General features: G+C 37.1%; 3 protein-coding genes across 6 annotated transcripts; 2 read left to right on the top strand and 1 right to left on the bottom strand.

The window, feature by feature from the left end:
* Positions 1 to 10,343: 10,343 nt before the first annotated feature.
* On the bottom strand, positions 10,344 to 12,227 carry LOC141044899 (uncharacterized). 3 transcript variants are annotated; one of them, XM_073531047.2, is made up of 3 exons: positions 12,090 to 12,227; positions 11,540 to 11,748; positions 10,344 to 11,391 (listed from the first exon to the last, which is right to left on the bottom strand). In XM_073531047.2, exons 1-3 carry the CDS (start codon positions 12,090 to 12,092, stop codon positions 11,166 to 11,168), a joined length of 438 nt encoding a protein of 145 aa, XP_073387148.1. In that variant the 5' UTR covers positions 12,093 to 12,227; the 3' UTR covers positions 10,344 to 11,165. The 3 variants fall into 3 exon arrangements, with proteins under 3 accessions (XP_073387148.1, XP_073387149.1, XP_073387151.2); XM_073531048.2 differs by having other exon boundaries at positions 11,540 to 11,745; positions 12,090 to 12,205; XM_073531050.2 differs by lacking the exon at positions 12,090 to 12,227 and having other exon boundaries at positions 11,540 to 11,892.
* A 19-nt stretch (positions 12,228 to 12,246) lies between these two features.
* Positions 12,247 to 14,724, top strand: LOC112276673 (uncharacterized). Of its 2 annotated transcripts, XM_024508203.3 has the most exons (4): positions 12,247 to 12,387; positions 12,775 to 13,271; positions 13,412 to 13,648; positions 13,811 to 14,724. In XM_024508203.3, exons 2-4 carry the CDS (start codon positions 13,152 to 13,154, stop codon positions 13,991 to 13,993), a joined length of 540 nt encoding a protein of 179 aa, XP_024363971.1. In that variant the 5' UTR covers positions 12,247 to 12,387; positions 12,775 to 13,151; the 3' UTR covers positions 13,994 to 14,724. The 2 variants fall into 2 exon arrangements, with proteins under 2 accessions (XP_024363971.1, XP_090103259.1); XM_090247133.1 differs by lacking the exon at positions 12,247 to 12,387 and having other exon boundaries at positions 12,499 to 13,271.
* A 1,263-nt stretch (positions 14,725 to 15,987) lies between these two features.
* On the top strand, positions 15,988 to 19,634 carry LOC112276565 (uncharacterized). The gene is made up of 2 exons (XM_024507975.3): positions 15,988 to 17,011; positions 17,477 to 19,634. Exons 1-2 carry the CDS (start codon positions 16,982 to 16,984, stop codon positions 19,283 to 19,285), a joined length of 1,839 nt encoding a protein of 612 aa, XP_024363743.1. The 5' UTR covers positions 15,988 to 16,981; the 3' UTR covers positions 19,286 to 19,634.
* The last annotated feature ends 1,694 nt before the right edge of the window (positions 19,635 to 21,328 follow it).

Raw genomic sequence — 21,328 nt, 5'->3', positions numbered from 1 at the left:
TTGAAAAAAAGCCATTATTTTATTCTTTGAAATTTGTAAAAAAATAAATACGTTGTATGTATATTTTTAAAAACAAAATTCAAAAACATTAGTTGAATTAATTTGGATAATACTTAATTTCATATTAATCTAAAAAAGATATCACAACTCAATATTAAAGCAAGGAATGCAAAAATAAAATTTGTAGAAAGAATAAAATAGATTTTTTTGGAATTATAAAATTGAGCTTTGTAGAAACTTGAATAAAATAATTGGTGTACTTTTGAAGAATAGAATGTACTAAATCCTCAAGCAATAAATGATGCTACAAATTTTCAATATCAACAATTCATGATTATATTAGAATAGTAAAGTATTGAAAGATGATATAAAATTATATATATATATATATATATATATATATAAACTTTTTAAAATCACACTCTAATTTTATTCAAGCCACATCTTTCTTTCCACTAAATGATTCAAATTTTACTAATCTCATGTCCCAAATTGTGCTTCCATCTCATGTCCTTCATTCCCTATTCATCTATCTTATGAACCAAAATAAACTCTCATTAGTTGAAAATCTAATCCAATTCATAATGATTTTAATTAACTAAGTTTTCTAAGAATTCCTATTCGCATTTGATTTATGTCCAATACTTCCAATAACAATCCAATTGGAAGCTAGATAAAACTTCTAGTATGTGTTTTACTCTAGCTCTCAATTACTAATTAAATTATAAAATGATTAACCAAATTCCTTTTTACTTCTTACTAAAAAGTATTTAAATTCTCTATGTAGCTAAATTTATATTTATAAAATCCTAAAAATAGTATAAGTTCCTTTAACAACTCAAAAAAAATACCACAATTAAAAAAAATTACATGATTTTATTTTGGCTTTTATTAGATTTTTATTTAAAATTTTGTTTAATATTAATTATCATTAAATTTTAGATTTTTCATCCATAAATGAGTTTTTGTCCACAAATAAAAAATCATCTAAATTCATTCAAATTTCATCTATAATTCATCATCCATTTATTTTAGAATTCATCCATATAATCCTAATTCATTCAACATATGCCGTAACTTAACTCAAGAAAATTCAATTGTTTAATAACCATTTCTTTTTATTATGATTGTATGCCTTGCATAAGTCTCGAAATCCTAATAAGAATTTAAAATAAAAATATATATATATATATATATATATATTAGAATTAATGGATTCTAAACTCTGAATTTCAATTTGTAAAGAGAAGTGACTTGCTTACTGTACTTGCTACTCCTCTTATATAGCCATGGTTGACGATTACCACTGCACAGTCTTTACAACTCCACTAGCTCTTTTAAGCTTGCACACAATGTCATGAGTCTACATGTATAGCTTGCTGGTGATCATTGTTTGTTGAGTGACTCAACAATACTTCAATGTTGCAATAGACCGACCTCCTTGGAAGCTAATAGTAGCTTGAATACAATCCCCATTCCAATGACTACCTAACCTCAGATTGAAGTTGACATCCTATTCTTTCTATACTTGGTAAGTTTGTATAGTTTGACATGCAACTTATTAACCAAATCTAGTCTCTAGGCATGCACAATATGCTCCAAAATGACTAATAGATATAATAAGGGAACTCTTAATTGCAAAAGCTTATGATCAAAAGTAACTACATACAACATTAGAGACGAAGTAGTCACCGTTGTTGCTTTGATTGCTACTTCAAATGCTTTGCATTCTCCATAGCCATTGCAAAACCCAAACTACATGTAATTCAGGTTGTATCCTTTGTTCATTCACAAGTGTATAGCATGTCAAAGATAAGCTCGAAGCTATTGATGAAGCCTCCTCTTGCTTTCCTAATTCCTCTACTACTACAGACTAGAAATTGAACTTGAGCCATACTATTGTGCAAGATTGTATTGAAATGCACACCAATTCAACATTTAATAGCACAAAGTGCAATAGAAGAAAAATTCACTCCTTCTTGGATTCCATTTAAACTCACAACTTCAATGGCTAAAGAAAGTATGTCAACAATATGTACTAAGAAGCAAGTTCACCCTCTCTTCAACATTCCACAATTATTTCTAAATGATGTTGCAACGAGTAGATATAGCCATTGCAAGCCTAAGATTTCTCTACATCAGCAAAAGATAAAAGGTATTGAAGAAATAGTGTCAAAACAAAATTGAAGTTCACACCAACAATTATAATAACACAAGAACCAAAATGTAGGACCCTTGGCACAGATTTGGTCAGAGTCAATGATATACTAGGCAATCTCAAATTCCAATTGGTCACAAAAAGATACCATGAATAATGATCAAGCAAAACATGATCATTAGAACCACTTTAACTCCTTAAGCAAGGAAAACACCAAATTCCAAAGCAACAAAATGCACTGAGCAAAATCTTTTATAGAGAATGAGAGAACCTCAATGAAAAGCTTCAGTACCACTATAAAGGCATGTGCAACAAAAACTAAGATAATAAAGAAGTCATCACGTTACAAACTTGGCCCTTAAAAACCTTAACGACAAAAAAGAAAAATGATGATGTCAATCCCACAACATGCCACTAGATCAATAACTAATTCCATCCATAGAAGCGCATTGTATCAGTTACAGACCCAAAACCAAGCTTGATCTAATATTGCTCTAGCAACACCAATTGCCTCAATTGAGAGCAATTTCACAACAAGTGAATTAATTATAGAAACCCTATAATGTTTAATTCTTATTTAAATCTTACTTAAATTGTTTTTTTCCTTCTTTTAATCAAATCCAATGTTATTAAGCAAGTCTCTAATTCCAACTCATGATCACCTTAGTAGATCACTCAATAAATTCCATGCAATAATATTTTTTTAATATGGTGATTATATAATATAATATAATATAATATAATTAATTAATTCTATTTTAAATATGTATTTATATATTTATTTAATTAAAATTCATCCATTTTCAAATTTTCATCTTTGAATAATATTCCATCTGTATACTTCATCCATACTTTAAAATGCATCCTTGATTAAATTTATCATCCAAATTCAATCATTCATCCAACTAACTTAATTCAATCCTAATCCTAATCTATTTGTCTAACTGATCATCCAATCCGGGGAGTTCACCCCTTGGAAGTAGATGGCAGTTCGAAGAAGGTCCTCCAGCAGCAATGATGACTGGTCGAGCAAAGTACTCTTATGTTTTTCCTGCAGAAATAACAGTCAGCCTTGTCGATGAACCACACCAACATCTTTGCTAAATTTCCTCCTAGACGCCCTTCGAAGTAGATGGCAGTTCGAAGAAGATTCACAACAGCGATCATCACCAGCCTTCAAATTGGAACGCCACCGATTTGCTCAAATTACCGAGTGGATGATACTGCTTGAATGGAGCTAGACTCGCATTTCTAGTAGTTGGTGTGGTTGTAGAACTGTTTAGATCTGCCGTAGCTTCTCAGCAGACTAGCAGTAATTGACTTCAGTTGCACTGAATCACCAGCTCGAGCAACATATTCTCTTTTCTTTTCTTCGCAGAAACCACAGCCAACTTGAAGATGAAAAAAGAACCACACCAAGGCAAAAAAAAAAAAAAAAAAAAAACAAAACAAAACAAAACAAAAAACAAAAAACAAAAAAAAAAGTGCTCCAATGAACAACCAAATCTGTCCAATTCCACAATCAGATTTGCAACGGGGGTGGGGTTTTAAGTCCTCATCAACACCTATGTGGCATCAACGCAGCAGCTCCCAAACCTCACGTCCAGTTTCTCAGATCCGTAGAATGCTTGTCAGCTAGTACTACTGGCTAGATTTTCATTTATATTCTCAAATAAAAATACATTTTTTTATATTAGCTCCCTCACCTCTCTCTTTCTCTCTCCCTAATACATGCAACCACGCACTCACTTTGTCAACACAGCTCCTTCAGTCCATTAAGGAAACCCTGACACGAAAAGAACAACAGGAATTGCTACTCCCTTCTCTGTACTCCACACAGGATGATGACTAATTTGAAGAAGGTATAGACAAACCAATACACCGCGATTAGAAGGACAACATGAACATCCAAGCGGAGATTGCGGAGGCTGTAAGAAATGCTCATTCCTTGGCTGGCTATTGCTTATTGCTTCTTCTTCTTCTTCTTCTTCTTCGTTGTTTGCGTGTTGGTCTCGGGAGTGTTTCTTCTCCAAACCAAGGCTTGACTGCTGTAATTCCAAGACCACCGTAGAAAAGAAAACACCGCGACGAAAGAAAAAAAAAAAAAAAAAAAAAAAAAACAAAACAAAACAAAACAAAAAAACAAAAACAACACTCAAGAAAGAATAAGATCGATGCAGAAGGCACCGCCGGACCTCACTGTCAACAACCGCAAGAGGAACGTAACAATCTTGGTCCTAGTAATAAAATGCAGCCGAAGTGGAGTCCAACAATATCGCCTCATAGAGAACCAAATCCAAGGCAACAACTCAAATCGTTGAAACAACAAGCCAGAAAACAGCTCCAACCATGTCGCTCGCCCTTCGATCAGTTGGAACACCTTCGATCAAGAGAAATCACAAAGGCGGTAGCGCCCCAGTTGCACTTTACCGATCCGCCGCCACTAGCACCAACTTCATTGCATCCTTCCCCTCACTGAAGGAAAAAAAAAAAAAAAAAAAAAAAAAAAAAATGCCAAAACAAACCCCGTCTAATGCATAAAGCACACGCCACAAAAAAATGCAGAGCTCCTGAACTCAGTATCGGAACCAAAAAAATGAGAGAGAGCTCCGTACGGATTGAAGCCAAACAAAACAAAAAATAATAAAAATAATAATAATGGAAAACAAAAAAAAAAAAAAAAAACAACAACAACAACAACAGGAAGAGATCCAGACTCCTATCAACGAAGAGGTTGCCGCCATGCTTGGCAGCTTCTCGCCTTCATCATCCCTTCTCCTTTCTTTTCTTTTTCTCTTATCCTTTTCCTTCTCCTCTTCTCTCTTTATCTTTTCTTCTTTCTTTCTCTCCTTCTTTTGTCCATATTTTATTCTTTTTTCTACTCCTTCGATTTTTAGATATATATAATATTACTAAAAAAAATATTTTTTCTTTTTTCTTTTATATTGATTTGAATCAACCATTCTTCCTTAGCTTCCTATCTTTTTTAAGAATCCACGACAACCTAGGCTATTCCCATCGGACTATCATCCAATCTTAGCTAACTTAAAGAAAAAAATCTATTCATCTTGGAGATTTATCTAAATAAATTCTACCTTAAACTGCATATCTGCTATTTGCAATCTATTTTCTATTTTTACCTATGAATTCTTCTACTAACTTACAAAACTTGTGATTTAAAGCATAATAAGTACTTTTTTATATTAAATACCTAGGTGAGTCAATTTAGTGATTTACAACACACTCACAAGAAAATACACAATGAAAAAAAAAACAGCTCCGTTTTCTACAAAGTTCAAAACCCACGGTAGGAAAAACTCTTGGTAGCTCAAAAAATTAACAAGAGAAAAGAATAGAATGCCGCAATCACGATGTCTTCCAGCAACTTCAAAAAAATTAAAATAAAAAAAAAACAATCAATCCTTCTCAAAGTGAGAGAATGCATATGCCAAGAATGTAGCACCGCTGCAACACACTACCAATCGTGGAGCTCCTCAACTCAATACAAAGAAAGAAAAAAAAAAGAAAGAAACGAATATTGTATCTTAGCTGCACACACAACTGTAAAAGGAATATCAAAGCTGCTAGAGATCTCTATAGCAATGCAAAAACAAAAAGAGAGCAAATCAAGTTTAGAGTTTAGGGTTTAAGGGGCCGGACCCTTGTAGACGTCGATCCTTGAATCTAGTCTCATCCATCCGGATTTGAAGGATCAATTCCCACTAACATAATATATGCTTCGATACCTAAGAGAGCTTAATACTCGGATACAATATGTTGTCATATACCCAGTGTGCAATGGCCCCCATGTAGATATCGTATTTATATTCTACAAGATGTTATACCTTATATAGTCCCATATATCGTATTATATTATATATTCAACTTTTTATTTTGTCTTTTGTATATTGTATCTAGTGTTATATTTAGACATTATGTGGACCATAGAGACACCTTCCTTCAACTATATACATATCTTACAATATTAGAATTTTGGAATATTTTTAATAATATGTATAGAAACATGGGATGGCATTCTTTTTAATTTTTATGAATTCTATGCTAACTCAACTAAAAAAAAGGTTGTCATTCAAAAATTACTATTAGTATGTAATTAGGTAGTGTCATTAAGAACATGTATTATTTTAAATATAAATTACCATTGAGAAATATATATAATTTCTTTTCTTTTTTCTTTCATTTCAAGTGTCATTAAACATCAGATCATGCATTCATAGATTTCACAGAAAAATGAACAAATAAACAAATAAATGATTATAGATTAGTTTATACAATAGAAATAGAATACTTATAATAACTGAGGTAATTGCAATAATTGTATGGATATGAACAAATTTGTAGATCTCATCCTAGACTTTGTACTGCTAATAAATTTGTGAAAGAAATAAAAATAAATAAAACTACTAAATAAAGGTTATTATCCGAAAAATAATTAGAAAATTAATGAATTGTGCAAAAATATATTCCATTATACACTTTTGTGGTAAATATCAATATTTAAAAGAAAAAGCTTATATATACTTTTTAATAAAACTTTTTTATTCTGATTATTTCCTGTCCTTCCTTAAATAAAAAATTAAATATGAAAAATATATGTGAGTTTAATTTTTATTTACTTATAAAATTTTCAGATTTTGGTTAGTACAAGCAGATATGAAATTGACTTGTTTGAATCAAAAATAGGTATTGAAATGCTTTACTATGATTAAGATTGAGAAGTATAATAGGATGTGTTAAAATTCCAGGCATGCAAGATTAAAAATATATATATGACATTAAAAGAATTAAGAATATATATATATATATATATATATAGAGAGAGAGAGAGAGAGAGAGAATTTGTTTAATCAATAAATAATAAAATTATTTAAATATTAAAAAATTGTAAGATATTTAAATAAACATTAAAGATTAACAGGGTTTTTGGTTTGTATAGAATATAGTCATTTGTTATCTATTTATAAATATGCATGTTTTCTTCTTTTCTTTTCCTTTTAACTTAGTAATAAAACCAATTAAGGTTACAAATTCTAAAAAAAAACAAGTAAAAAAAATATAAACAATATAAACAATAAATATTGATTGTAAATATAAAATATATTTAACAGTAGAATTATATAAAATTGTATCGTTTGGTTGTTTTTAAAAGACGATTTTTCAAAGTCTTTCATGTGTTTTGTGGCACAAAAATAAAGGACCTTATACTACTTTTGATACCTTATAACTACATCACAAATGTTTCTATTAATATACTTATCACAACATTATACATGTGAATTATTAGTCTTAATTTATTTAGTATCTTAAAGTCATGTAATTTTTATACTAAAAATTAATAAACTAATATTACATCAAATTAGTAAAATGAAGATTTTAACTTAAAGAAGATAACCAAGAAAATTTATCATAAAACTGAAATTTTAACAATAAATTACTTGTATCAATTTGTATAAAGTTCCGATATAATTTTACGTTTTGGATGTGGATAAAATTCCCGTCACCATCCACCTTCTCGACACAATTCATATTATTAAATCACAAACAGTGTAAAAAGAGACAATAATCAACTGCATGAACCAAAATAAAAATATTAGTAATAATAGTAATAATAATTTACTGGAAGCCAATAAGCACGCGACCAGTTGTTAAATGTAACCCAATAATAAATAGTAAAGGGAAGCGGTCACCAGGGCAGGGCGCGGTATCTGCTCCCTTACCCTCTCCCCGGGCACGGTCATGGATCTCTTAACCCCATACCTGCGACCCACGAAGCTTCCCCCCCCTTTGCCCCCTCCCCCCCCCTTGGTCAAACACCTTGGCTGACTTCTTCCACACCGAAGACTCAATATCAGTGCTAATAAAAACACAAGTAAAAGTGGGACCTTTGGGGTGTGGGTGATCCCACTCTCACATTTTCCATGGCGAAGGTGCCGTCGATTGACTTTCGAAGGAAACAGAATCTCGTGTAGTTTATTGCCCATTTCTTGTCCATTAGTCCCCTCTCCTGCAGCTTCCGACGTAAATACCGACTTTTCTTAATTTAGAAATGTAAAGATGGCTCTTATATACGTTCTTTGCGCGACGTCACGAAGTAGGGCGATGCTTCGCAGTCGGACCCTCGCTGGGACGTATGTATAGATAGCGTTGTGGACCTTTCATTTGGCATGTGCTCACAAAGCTGTACTGTTGGGGTGTCTGGATAGGATCTGTAGACTTCGACAGGGAAGAAGAGTTTCACACTTTCTCAGCACGAGGGTATTGTATGGTGGTGGTGGTGATAGAGTTGGTTCACCGGGAGTTCGGTAGAGAGTTCGGTGAAGGATTTGCCCGTTCTTGAGAGGAGTGAAGAGTTTTGCTCGTTCGAAAAACATGTCAAGTCGAGGGAGGTCAGACGAGATGTCAGGTTCATCACCGAAAGCCACTGATGGTGTAGGGGTTAGTCCTACAACATCGAGCAACTATTTGAAACTGATTGAATTAGTGCGAGAATTGGCGAATTCCTCAGAATCGGACGAGGAGGAGAGCAGTAGTGGTGGTAGTCCTCGAGAAACCAGCAGCGGTGCCGTGAAGCTCATAGACCTGAGAGTAGCGGCGAGGGAGAAGATGGCCAAGGTCGGGGCTCGACTAAGCGAGAAAATAGCTCTCGTCACAACCGACCTGGCTCTGAATCTGCACCGGGTGATTCGCCATGAGCGCCGCCCCCGACACGACAAGTGTATAAACCACGTCGTGGAAACACAGACGGCGGCTACGGAGAAGAGGTTGCGGAAAGAGCAGGAGGCAAAGGAGAGGGCGGAGTGGCAGCGAGCCATGGCACGGGAGTGGAGTGCATACAAGGCATCCAGGACTCATAAGTCCCGCTCACACACACATCTGCATCATCACGAGAACCAGTCATGGCAACCCCAGTTGCTGCAAGGGTCCGCGTGAGATCCAAACCACCCAGAATTATCCACCACAACTTTCCTCTTTCTATCAACAAACCAACACTCATTCTTTCGTATAAATCTGCGAACCTTTGCTGGGGCTCCGGCGCTACAGTTTTCTCTGGGAAGCGCACTAAGTTCATGATCATGTCTTTTAAGTTTCGGCGATCCGATTCTGCGGTACTAGAATTCATGATCCTGTTTGTCTAGTTTCCACAATCTGTTATACAAGACTAGATTTTCGATGCCGCGACCAGTTCAAGTTTGGATTCTGGTGACTTGCAGATAGCGGAGCTCATTTTTGCACTTCTGTTACTAGCTTTTTGAGACTCATGTAATACATGAGCTAGAGTTGTATATTAATAGAGGTATGGAATGACCCATGAAGCCACATTGGATTGTAATTCCATTGAATTGGAATCCATGGATTCAGAATTGAAATGAATGATTATTATCAATTGACAACTGAGAATAGCATCAGTTTTGGATTTTTTCTGATGGTGCCGTGTGGTAGAAGTATGTAAGATGTCATCAAAAACTAAACAAAGAATCATAGAAACCTTGTAATGCAAGGAAACACGTTGGCCTTGCAATAATGTTTTAAATAATTTTAAATTAAAAATTTCTCTGTAATTTAAAATCAATGGTATCTTCCAAAAAATTGTTTGTGACCAGAATTGAAAGAATGTGTTTTGAAATTTAATATACTCAAATCAAATTAAAATATATATATATATATATATATATATATATATAACTTGGTTTTTTTTAGCAAGATTAAAAATGGTTATTTGAGTCGTGTGGTGCATGATTCACGTCACAAAGTATCTCTAAATTTCTTTTACAAATATCTATAAATATTCTTCATTTGCCAAGAAATGGTCTATTTTTGCACATATTTCTTCATTTGGCAAGTGGTCACTTTGCAATTGAAGAATCTATTACCAAGTTTGTAGATATTCTTTGAATATATATGAAAAAATGATCACTATTCGATTTTATTCAACTGCAATTTAAATTTATCTCTTAAAAGTTTTTACAGAATTCCAAAATTTATGAAATGTTTCACACAATCTTTGATAATTTTTCAATCTAATAAAAGTGGTGATTCTATATAAAAATCAAACATTCACTCATTATTTTTTTAAACATTGTTCAATTATTCACATATTACATCAAAACATATATCTAATGGCATCCATGTAAGACTCTTAATAAACTCTTAATAAGACTCTTAATAAATAAACTGCTTCTCTTTTCTCAATTAAATAATATATTGTTTGAAAAATTAGTAATAATATCGAAAATTATTAGTAAAAAAAAATGAAAAATTGAACTGACTGTTTTCTAAAGTAGTTGACTCCCATTGCAAATGTCCCTCTAAAGGAGCGAACCAGGACTCCTTCACAAATGAATGTGCCTCGCGGCACCCAGTGCGGCTCCTCAGGGCACCTCGCGTCTACCTGCGTCTCCGAAGCGTGCTGCAACTCCACGCTAGGACGCCGCCGCCGCATCCCGGCGATTCTTTGTTATCCCTGGAGCCCGACATGGATTCTCACCACGCCTGCTAATTTCACATCGATATCGCCGAGAAATTCGTCAGCATCACGCACTGACTCAACGAGGATTGGCATAGTTGGCTGCCATCCTGCATCTCGATTCACAGGGTCCGGTTCTATCAACATGGTTGCCAGTTTCATCAACTTGGGCAGAGTTTATTTCCTCACATAGTTATCGGTGAAGTGTTGATTGTAGTCTACTAGGGCTACCAGCAGTCGCAACGCAACAGATCAAGGTTTTCACATCTCACCCCCACCTTGCAAGTTATGGGGGAGTAGAGCGGCGGGTTGTGCCTGTGGGGACAGTGAGCGTGCAGTCTCATTCAGTGGGAAGTGCTGAAGAAACACAGATTTGGATCTAAGTGCAACCAGCTGGTTTCCACACAGATCTTAGTTGCCTTCTGATGGTGCCGTGTGGTAGAAGATAGTGTAAGATTCGCAAAGTTGCAATAGTATTCCATGGTGGGACTTTAAGCTCAATGGAAACTTCCCCGTCTACAGTTAATCGTAGATCCTGTGGCCTGCATGGTCGATGGTCGTCTTTTTCGACAAGAATGGCGGGACAGGGCAGATGGGGCAGTTCGTAGGAGGTGTGTAGCTGGATGTGTAGATTGATAGGCCTTTGAATAAGGTTTTCTGGGGACAGCTCTTGTACTCGTATGGGTGCTCGGACGGGCACCTCCACGGGTAGTGGTGAATGTATGTGGTTTGTTCCGGATGTGCAAATCTGCAACAAATCCGGAGAGTGCGTGTCTGTTGTTAGTTGGTAGCATGCATGCGTCTTCATTGGAATGAATCCAAACGCTTGAAATGTTCTGTGCGAGAATGGAACAAGGAGTTGTGACTTGTGGGAATCAGAGGGATTGTTCGATCACCTGAATGGCTTCTCATGGTCTGGTGGAGGTGGGTGGATAGGCCTCGGCACGTACTCATTTACATATTCGGTAGTTCCAGTCTTGCCGCCCTCGCAGAACGGAATTACTGACATTTTGAGGCGATCTGGTTGCTTCCATGCTGGCCACCTTGGGCAGTTGCGCGTCCCGCATGTGCAAATCGTGCACGTGCAAACTTTCCTTGAACCCTGCTGGAATGGGGGAGGCACATACACGACCATTGTGAATCTGGAGTGTGAGAATGGAGATGATTCATGATTGTATGTAGCCACACCATGACGCGGTGTCCGTGGGCCGAGGACGAATGAATGTACATGAGCAACTAGAAGCGACATTGCACATTATTCTCAAACTCTAAAAATCAAGCAAATGTTTCTAAACTCTCCTCTCAGGGAGACAAAAGAGTTCCAAATCCTGATCTGCTTGCTTCATTAACCTCCACCAAATGCATCGTTATACCTTTAATATCTTAATCCGCACCTCATACTCCTAATATCTTTAGAATAGGTCTGTTTGAAATGAAGATTCTTACCATTTATAAGTTTTTTTTTTTTTTTTTTTTTTTTTTTTTTGTTCGCAAATCCTGTGAAGGAGTAGGCAAGTGTGCAGAGATGAAGAGCTCAACGGTCGGCAGCAGATCATGACCTTGTTTTGGCAGGTGGAAGCATTTGGTGGAGATGTGGTAGAGTAACTAAGAGCTCGATGCCTGTCCTCAACGCATTTTGATCGAGAGGGTTGCGTGCTTTGTGGTCTGCAAGAGTAGATGCTGTATGATGTGTGCTTTCACTTACATCTCTGCAACTGTTCGAGAGAAGAAGATAGATTCTAGGGTACGTAACGTTACACATCCTTGACTTTCCAAGGAAAACGGCTTTTGAAATTTGGAGTTCGTCGCTACCCTCGTTGCTATCTTTCCCCTATTACTGCCTTTTGAGCTCCTGCAATGTCTTCTCACCAAAATCCGCAGAATACCTATATGAATTTGAAAGACAAGCATGAGAGTACAAATTACTTTTATGAGAACCCACAAAAGTCACCGCAACGTTCATCGCTACAGCCGAACTTGGTATCAGTATACGTGCTGTTAGGGTTTAGGGTGTTGCATAGTGTTCCCTACCAAAGATCACTTTTTCCCATTTTCAGCGTATCTCCCTTGTTTCCTGCAGAATTCTGTGTGTAATGCTTGAAACGAGTCGTGTGTGTGCTATTTTTGGCAGTTTTGTGAAGCATGTGATGGACACGGTGTGACTTGAGGACGGAGGCGACAAACCTCTTTGACGAGCCACTTGAATTTTGGACGATGATGTCTATGTGGTTTTAGCACAGGTTTTAGCAGGATATTCTGCCTTCGAGCTGAGGGCGAGGATTTACCTGTTTGACGCAGGAGTTGCAGTACAAGTTTATCGCAAATACCCAGTTCGAAAATCCTAATTAGGAAGCTTCTAGATCTAGAAGATTCTCATTTCGGTCACAATTGTATCAATCGTTTTTCTAGCTACAGTTGAGAGCCTCCTATCGTGCTCTTTGTTCCTTGATTGCTTGGAAATGTTGATCAGAGAAGGTCTACTCTGTCTGTGAAGTTTCAGGACTCGCTATGGCTCTCCATACAGTAGGTCAAATGAGTTTGGATGGAGCTTGGAAGAGCTCTATCACTGCGTGGCCTGGATCCAGCACCATTTCCTCGAAGACTTTGAAAGTGGGCTTCCCTCGACAGGTTTCTTCCTCTTCCACACCCACACCCACAGGTTTTCGATTATCGTGTGTCGAGGGTAAGTTTGTTTAAGGCAGTCGTAGCATTTGAAGGCTCGGAGTTGAGATCTCATGGTTGCTTGGTTGATTTTTTTGGAAAAACAGTGGGGTTCAGGTTTTCAGAGGCTTAACATACGGTGTGCACGAATTGAAGGAGTTGAGTTGCCAAACAAGAAGCGCATTGAGACAGCGCTGCAGTCTATCCACGGAGTAGGGAAAACAACGGCGCGGCAAATCTTGCTAACCATAGGACTGGAGAATAAGGTCACATCGGAGCTGTCTGAATTGGAGCTTACAAAAATCCGTGAGGAGCTTTCGAACTACATGATCGAGGGAAAATTGGTCAGTCCTTCAACACTATTTATTTTATTTTATTTATTATTTCTCATCTCAAGAAAAAATTGGTTGGATTATCGGTGCTTCCCTGCAAGTTTCGCTTCTTCTTCTTCTTCTTCTTCTTTTTGCATGCCCTAAAATACAGTGCAATCCTTTCTATGCTTGTAGCGACGATTCAATGCATTAAATATACAGCGATTGGTTGACATTCAATGCTACCGAGGGCGACGACACCGTGCCGGGTTACCTGTCAGAGGACAAAGAACCAAATGCAACGCACGAACAAGGAAGAGGGCCGTCTTAGGGAAGAAGAGGGTCGTTGCTGGGAAGAAAAAGACTACTAAAAGATGAGTGATCAGAGGAGCTACCTGCCATGTATGATTTACACTAGCGTTTGCTCGTGTTGGTGACAAGGCCGCCACTGCTTTTGGCTTCCGAACAGGTGCACTTTTCGATGTAAATAACATGCCCATATTTCTTAAGCGGTGTCACAAAGGTTCTGGATTATTGGAGATTGCTGGTTTTAGAGGTTAATCGTTATGGACAGGAATGGCATGCAGACTAAAATATGCAACAGTTGACCCTTTGAGCTTATGAAACCATGCCAGCTAACAGTTCATGGAAGGTTGATAGATCGTAGTCTAGGGCAGTTCCTCGAGTCTTAGCTAAAGTATACGCGAGCAATAAAAAAATTCAGTAATGTCAGCATTTTCATTTTTAGTTGCATTACTTAGATGAAGACGATGACCCAATATTGGGAACAGGAAATGGATATAATGAAGCACAAGAGTGGCGACAACAATCTAGGGTCTTGACTCCAGGACCTTGAACAATTCCTGAGAATTTTGATAACTCTTTAGACACTCTTTAGCCAAGGCTAAAATTTAGTTGAAGTGAGTTTTAGTACAGATCTTACAGATGTGGGTGTTGAGGCCCCTGTCTCATCAATGCAAGCTATAAGCTGACAGTTGATCCGTTTGATGGATGTCATTTTTGCATCAGCTTAGTAATCATGCATATTAGCTACACCAGCATTGGAGCTTCCATCATAGTTGATATCTCAAACCTTCTATTCTATGGTACTCTGTTTTCATATTATCTTTAACCTTTTTATTTTCTTGTTGTAGCATTATCTATCACTCTCACTATCTCTACCATCACTCTAACCTAATTTCAACCAACTTCCAAACTCATAACCAACTTCCATAACCAACTCCCATAACCTACAACTTTAACCTGCAGCTAAAGTACATCAATAGGAATGCTTTCATAACTTTGACAGACTTGGTGTATCAAATCAGGCTTCTTCTGGTGGCAAACTTTTGTCCATGTTTCACCATATGGAAATGACATAAATGTTATTTGTGACCACCAGAGTGTAAAGAAGAACAGGCATGTTGCTCGTTGGCTAAATCCCTTGAAAACTCTATGTGAGCTCTTTAGATTCTACATGTGGGATTATGCACTCAACCATTTATGTGAATATTTTACATGAATATTGTACACCCATAATCTGGAATACCTCAGAATGTGATAGTTCATTGGCTAGAGCATGTAATTGCCACTTATCCAACCTTTGCAAAGGTGCTGGATCATTTTTTAATACAAAATGGAGTGGTGTCTATCACAATATGAAAGCTGTTTGACAAAGGTTCTTGCTGTGTTGTGACTCTTGATCTTTTGGGCATGTCAAAATGTTCTGTAAGTTCTATGTTGTATTCAAGCTGTTCACATAGTCAAAAGTGTTTGGAGGATAACATTCAGGCCCACACTTGTTAAGGGCTGATAGGGAGTTGAGGAACAAATATCAGAGGAATGTATTCAAATTATATTATCATAGAAATGCTCTAATAAAAAACACAGAAACCAGTTTGTCATCCATGTCAAGGAAACATTGGAATTCAAAGAAATAGAAATACAACTATAAATTGCATTCCAATGTATCTATCACTCAAGAATTTTCCTATAATTGCATTATCAAGTTGAATCTTCTTCAGGAAGAAAAAAAATTGTCACAAAATAAGAATTTGTCTTCTAACCATGGAGGTCAAAGAACTGAACTGTAACTGTAATTTTGACGTACTGATTTCACAATAATATATAATACATATTCATCCATGGTTGCCCGTCTCGCAAGCTATTGACCAGCCACGAGGGCCGCGCGCCGTCTCGACGGTTACAAAGAACGACGGATCAGAGTTTTTGAGAGAGACGTGGTGCATTGTGTACAAATCACAACACGCTCAAGAGGACCGTGACGATTGTTTTGGAGACTACTTTTATTGGTCTTGAGTAATTTCTTCTTCTTCTTCTTCCCCCTTTTGTTTTTATTTTATTTTAATTTTGTTTTAATTTTGTTTTAATTTTGTTTTTTGTCAACTCGTGGACAGTCTACGGTAAAAATCCCACCTTGTTAGCAACTTAGTACAACTATTCTCACCCATTGTCATAACACTTAGTGTTGCCGAAACTGGGCACCATTGCTGTTCACCGACGAGTTTCCCCATCATCGATGAGTTCTCTGACAAGGTAAAGGCAAGATAATGCAGACGTATAACTGAGTGTGGACTTCACTATGCTCGCACCGTTGCATGATCGGTGCCTGTAGACCTGCGGCTGCTGGAAAACAACTTCTGGTGTTGGGTCGTTGTGAAGACGGGTAGGACTGACCTGGAGAACAGAGTCCCGATTTTCTTGGTCTATATCAGCCTCACAACTGGATCGAGTGCTGTAAAAAGTGCGTTAGATCGGGTTTTGCATCCGTGCGTGTCAGCTCTGGTGTGTCCCCGCTAACAGACAAACTGTTTCAAGTTCGAACAAGTTGGTGACGCATTCTTGAGCTCGCCACGTGCAGTGGTGTGGAGCCTTTCTACATTCTGTTACGATGTCAGAAAATCACTGCAGCGTATAAGTACTCAAATATGTGAGGGTCAGGTTTAAGAAGCACAGCCGAATAGCTCATGCATGTGGCTTCTTTGCAGTCTCGATCGTGATGTTGGTGAAGTTTGATACTCTTTTCTAAAGAAGTGGTTCTCAACACAGGTGCACCAGGAAGTAGGTCTGATTAGAGCCTTTCTTGTAAAACATAGTGTCAACCGTAAAACATAGAGGGTGATGGTTTCCTCCTCTCTGTTATTAGTCCGCATACTCAGAAGTCAGAAAGAACTTGTTCGTTATATTGCATGACTAGGATTTACATCTGCAAGTCTTAGGAATCGATTCCTTACCGCCAGACTGGATCAGTGGGGAGTGGAGCTTGCGGAGGGAGTTTAAATCGCTGAGAATGAGCAACTGAGCACGAGTCATTGCAAAGCAGGAAAGAGTGTCTCGATTACAACCATGCCAACGGCACAGGCAGCAACGAGAATGGTGAGAATCATAAAGCACTTCAACAAAACTGAAAATCTTAAAATTGTTATGCCCGCATCCACTTACGTAGTTGAATTTCAATATGCGGGCAGTGTACCAACGAGGTACTGGCGATTTGATTGCCTTGTAGATGCTGAAGGTTTGTAAGGGCATGAAGGAACCAGAGCTTCACCTCAGCTATTTCAAACTCTCAGATTTATAGAATTGGTCCACACGTCTGTAGAGGCTCTTAATGCTTCAAGGGTGTATGCATTTCGCACTCTGGTTATCTAATTTTCCTGCACACTGAAACATCACTCTAGCTCTAACGCAGTGTAAGAGACTCAGATACTCTCCGGCGAAAGGTGCCCTGATGGATAGTAAATAGCTAGCCTTGGACTAGTCCAGTGAATCATCCGCTACGTCAAAAATTTTATTTTCATTTTCATGTTTTTATTATTAACGTGACTTTTTCGCCCACTGCAGCCTAACAATAGTGACCGAGGGTATGAGCACCTGCGGTCAAAAAGTTTGCCAATGTACGGCGGTGGTCGATGGGGTACGATAGTCAAACCACAAGCCGAATCACACGAATACAACCAGATGTCAAACACCATAACACCAGCTCATAAGTACATACCCGCGCCAGTGGGTTGCTCAGAATGCGAAAAGTTCTGGAAAGCACTTATCCTCGAGATTGAGGAAAAACACACGAGCAAGGCACCTGAAGGGAAAGCATCACTGAGACTAGTCAAAGGGATCGCTCGCAGCGAACTCCGAGTCAAGCCCTCAAAGCACGTAACATCAGAGAGAGGATTCTTTTCAGGACTAGGTTGTATCAATTCCAATGTCCACGGAGATTCTTTCACTTCGATGGTTGGATCAATATTCAACTTGTGTCAACCGCGTCCATCTGGCACGGGAAAAACCAATTCGGATTCGACCTTAGCCAACAGAGGTAGATGTCGTGAATTCCCGAAGGCAAAGCTAAACGTGACAACGATGAGGACCAGTCCTACGGTTCCAGCATATGGTGATCCATCGAATGTTCGGCCATTTGTGTTCCAGTCTAGCGCGTGCGTTGTGCCAAAACAGGTTGGATTGGATAGGACTGAAGCATATAACGGCGTGAGATCCACTCCTCCGCAGAGAGATGATGGAGACAGATTCTATCCTGAGCCTCCTACATCGTGCCTCAGCAGCTGTGTCCGAAACCGTAGCCGTCATTTATCGATGCCAACCATGATATCGACATCAAGCCAACTACATGCGAAAGGCGATCGCCAGGATATGTATCAAGGACTGAAGCAGGCAGGAAAGAACTTCAAACCTATCCTCAGACGCTTTCATTGTAATCGTCAAATGGATGAAGCACGAAGCAATCCATCAACGCCACCACAATACGCCACAATTTACAATGAGGACTTCGAGACCAGTCGATTGAAGCCTTTCCCACCTTCGTCATCAAGTTCTCATGCACAAGGCCACAACAGAGCTCAACCGCGGAAGATCTTGAGCCCCTCAACTACGCCGGGGATGTTCCATCCTTCGCCGAAGGAGAAATCAATATCACAAACGCCACGAGCTTCTGGGTTGCAGCAGATGGGTGCGGAGGGTTATTCGTATCACTGTTCCCCTCAAACGTCACTAGAGACCTCAAGCTCGAGATGGAGACGAGATCCACGGATTCTCGACGAGGTCCACAGCAAATTGCCTAATTCAAGCGCAACCCACACTTTGTCACAGTCAGGTCACACCTATGCAGTCGATGTGGCAGCCTCAAAGCACGGCCCTTCGCATCAAGATGTATCCGTGAACTCTACGCCCTCAAGCAACCACTCCACGCAGGAAGCAAGTCATGACGACATCCCAGGCTTTTCCTCTGCGACAACACTGAGTCCCGTGTCTACAACAGAGAGTGGATACACATCCTTGAGCTTCTCGACATCGAACTACTCCTCCTCCTCCGCTTCCTCAACTCCCAGGGGAGATAACCAGGGCTCTCGAACTTCAACCCCAGGGTCGAAGACGGACAGACCCAACTACATAAGTTTTCAAGCCTGGGAGCCAGCGTCAAGCGCAGACAGCGACAGAGACGTGGAACTGATTCTACCGACAAGCTCGTGGAACGTGAAGGTTCCGCACCGTAGAATCAACGTGAATCGCTCTGCAACGTCCACACCGGCCATGTTGACACCGCTTGTACTCTTCACGGGCCATGGCTGCCGATCTGAGACGGACGACGACTGGGAAGACGAGGAGGACTCCGACGATGATGCGATCACAAAATCCTGAAGGCTTCAAACTCGTCGTCTCCAACGGGACCTGTCGCGAGCACGTCTTCAGTCCACGAAAGCCCTCTCTCGGATCCCAAGTTTACGAAGACTTCCTCTTGGATCCCTGGTTTGCTGCTTCGGTGGACGTTGCGTTATCTTAGTCTACGCTTTGTTTTAGCAACAGTCCAAAACAGATTGTGAATTTCTTTTATATATTTTTTTCTTTTCTGAGGGGTGGGTTTTCTTATGTTGTGAAGATTGAGTTCTGCACAAATCATGTTTCCAATGTTTATAAGTGGATTTAATAATATATGTTCAATCATCAAAAAATAAAAATAAAAATAAAAAATCGATAAAACAAAGACTAATGTGCAGTCATGGAAACTCTTGCATGATAAAAAGTGTTGATTGCAACCAAAAGGATCTTTTTGTACTTTTTTTTTTTTTTTTTTTTTTTTTTTTTGTAGACCTAGTGTCATTATCTGCTTCAGAAAGTTTTACCAAAAGCTGATAAAAAAAAAAAAAAAAAAAAAAAAAAAAAAAAAGACCAGACTAGATGTTTTTTAAAGAAAGTTTCAGTTGTGTGCTGAATGCTAGTGGGATTCTTTTTTGTACATAAGTGTTTAAGTAATTTAATCTAGTTACATTTTTGTTTGGACTACATGCAGAAGATCTTGTTTTGGTATTGAAATTATAATTCAAATTCAATAATAAGTTTAACGTATATTTCAACAATGTTAACAATGCATTCAAAAATACTTTTGACTTATTTTGAATGCAATTGTACATGAGTTGCAATTTTATAGATTAGTTTTTTGAATTTTTGAATGCTTTTTTACTATACTGGCTATTGAGATTTATACTAGTTTGAAGCAATGGATATTTATTAACAATTTTTTTTTTTTATTTTAATGTAGCACAGTAGCACAGTAGCAGAATTTAGCTTCTAAAACAGTAAATTTATTATATAACATGGTCATCATGATGGTTTGAATAAAAAAACTTAACAAAATTGATATCAATTTTTTAAAGTTATTGCTTCAAAAATGTTAATTTGGATATTCTAACATCATTAAATTTATAATTTTTTTAATATTAGGATAAATTTAACAAAAAAGAGGGATATTTTGATAAAATCTATTCTTTATTAAAACTTATGTGGCATGATTTTTATGTAAAAAATATTTATAAAGAAGCTATTTTTACTCTGGTATAAATGTATATATTTTTACATTAATCAAATGAAATTTGTGGGGTCTTAAAAAACTTGGGTAATAAATGTTTGATTTTTATTATATGCAATAAATTACAAAGTGGCCCTTCAGACTTAAAGTTTTTCCTATGACATAACAATTTCAATAATATGTTCTTAGCTATCCTTAATGGTTTTACAATCTTATCTTAGATGTAAATAAATAAACTACATAATATCATATATAATTGGTTTAATTTAATTTAATTTAATTTATTTTCGTATTTCTGTGTTTCTAAAATCTTGCATACAATGGTGTTAACAAAAACTAGTAGAAATAATGATGTAATAACAAATTATAAGCTATGAAATATACTTGATAGTAAATCTTGTAGATTCGACACATTTCATAATCTTTGGTATAATGATTTTACAAGAAATGGTATGTCAAGAATATTAAAATTGACCAATTGAAGTAAGTTTAATTAAATATATAGATGCTGGCATTATTGGATATATTTAAGGTTGTGAGGAAAAAATAAAAAGCTAATTCAAAGTAATAGTGTTTAAAAGGTACTGTAAAAATAAATCTTATTTTTAAATCTATAATTAATTTCTAATTTTAAGATAGAAAAAAATTATGGTTACCACAAAAAAAAAATCTATAAAAATAAATAATTATGTATATGTATATGTATATATATATATATATGTAAAGGATATAAATCTTACTAAAAAAAATACTGAGAGGTTTTGAATTAAACAACAAGTTCCAATATAGATAATATAAAGAAAAGCAATGTTTGATATTACTTGATGTACTTGTACAAAAATATTTTATTTTACTAAAATAACTTAAAAATTAATATC

The sequence above is a fragment of the Physcomitrium patens genome, chromosome 24 (genome assembly GCF_059467195.1).
Source record: "Physcomitrium patens ecotype Gransden chromosome 24, ASM5946719v1, whole genome shotgun sequence".
Lineage (NCBI taxonomy): Eukaryota > Viridiplantae > Streptophyta > Bryopsida > Funariales > Funariaceae > Physcomitrium > Physcomitrium patens.
Note: the sequence above shows the minus strand (reverse complement) of the source record. Positions and strands in the feature narration are given on the sequence as shown.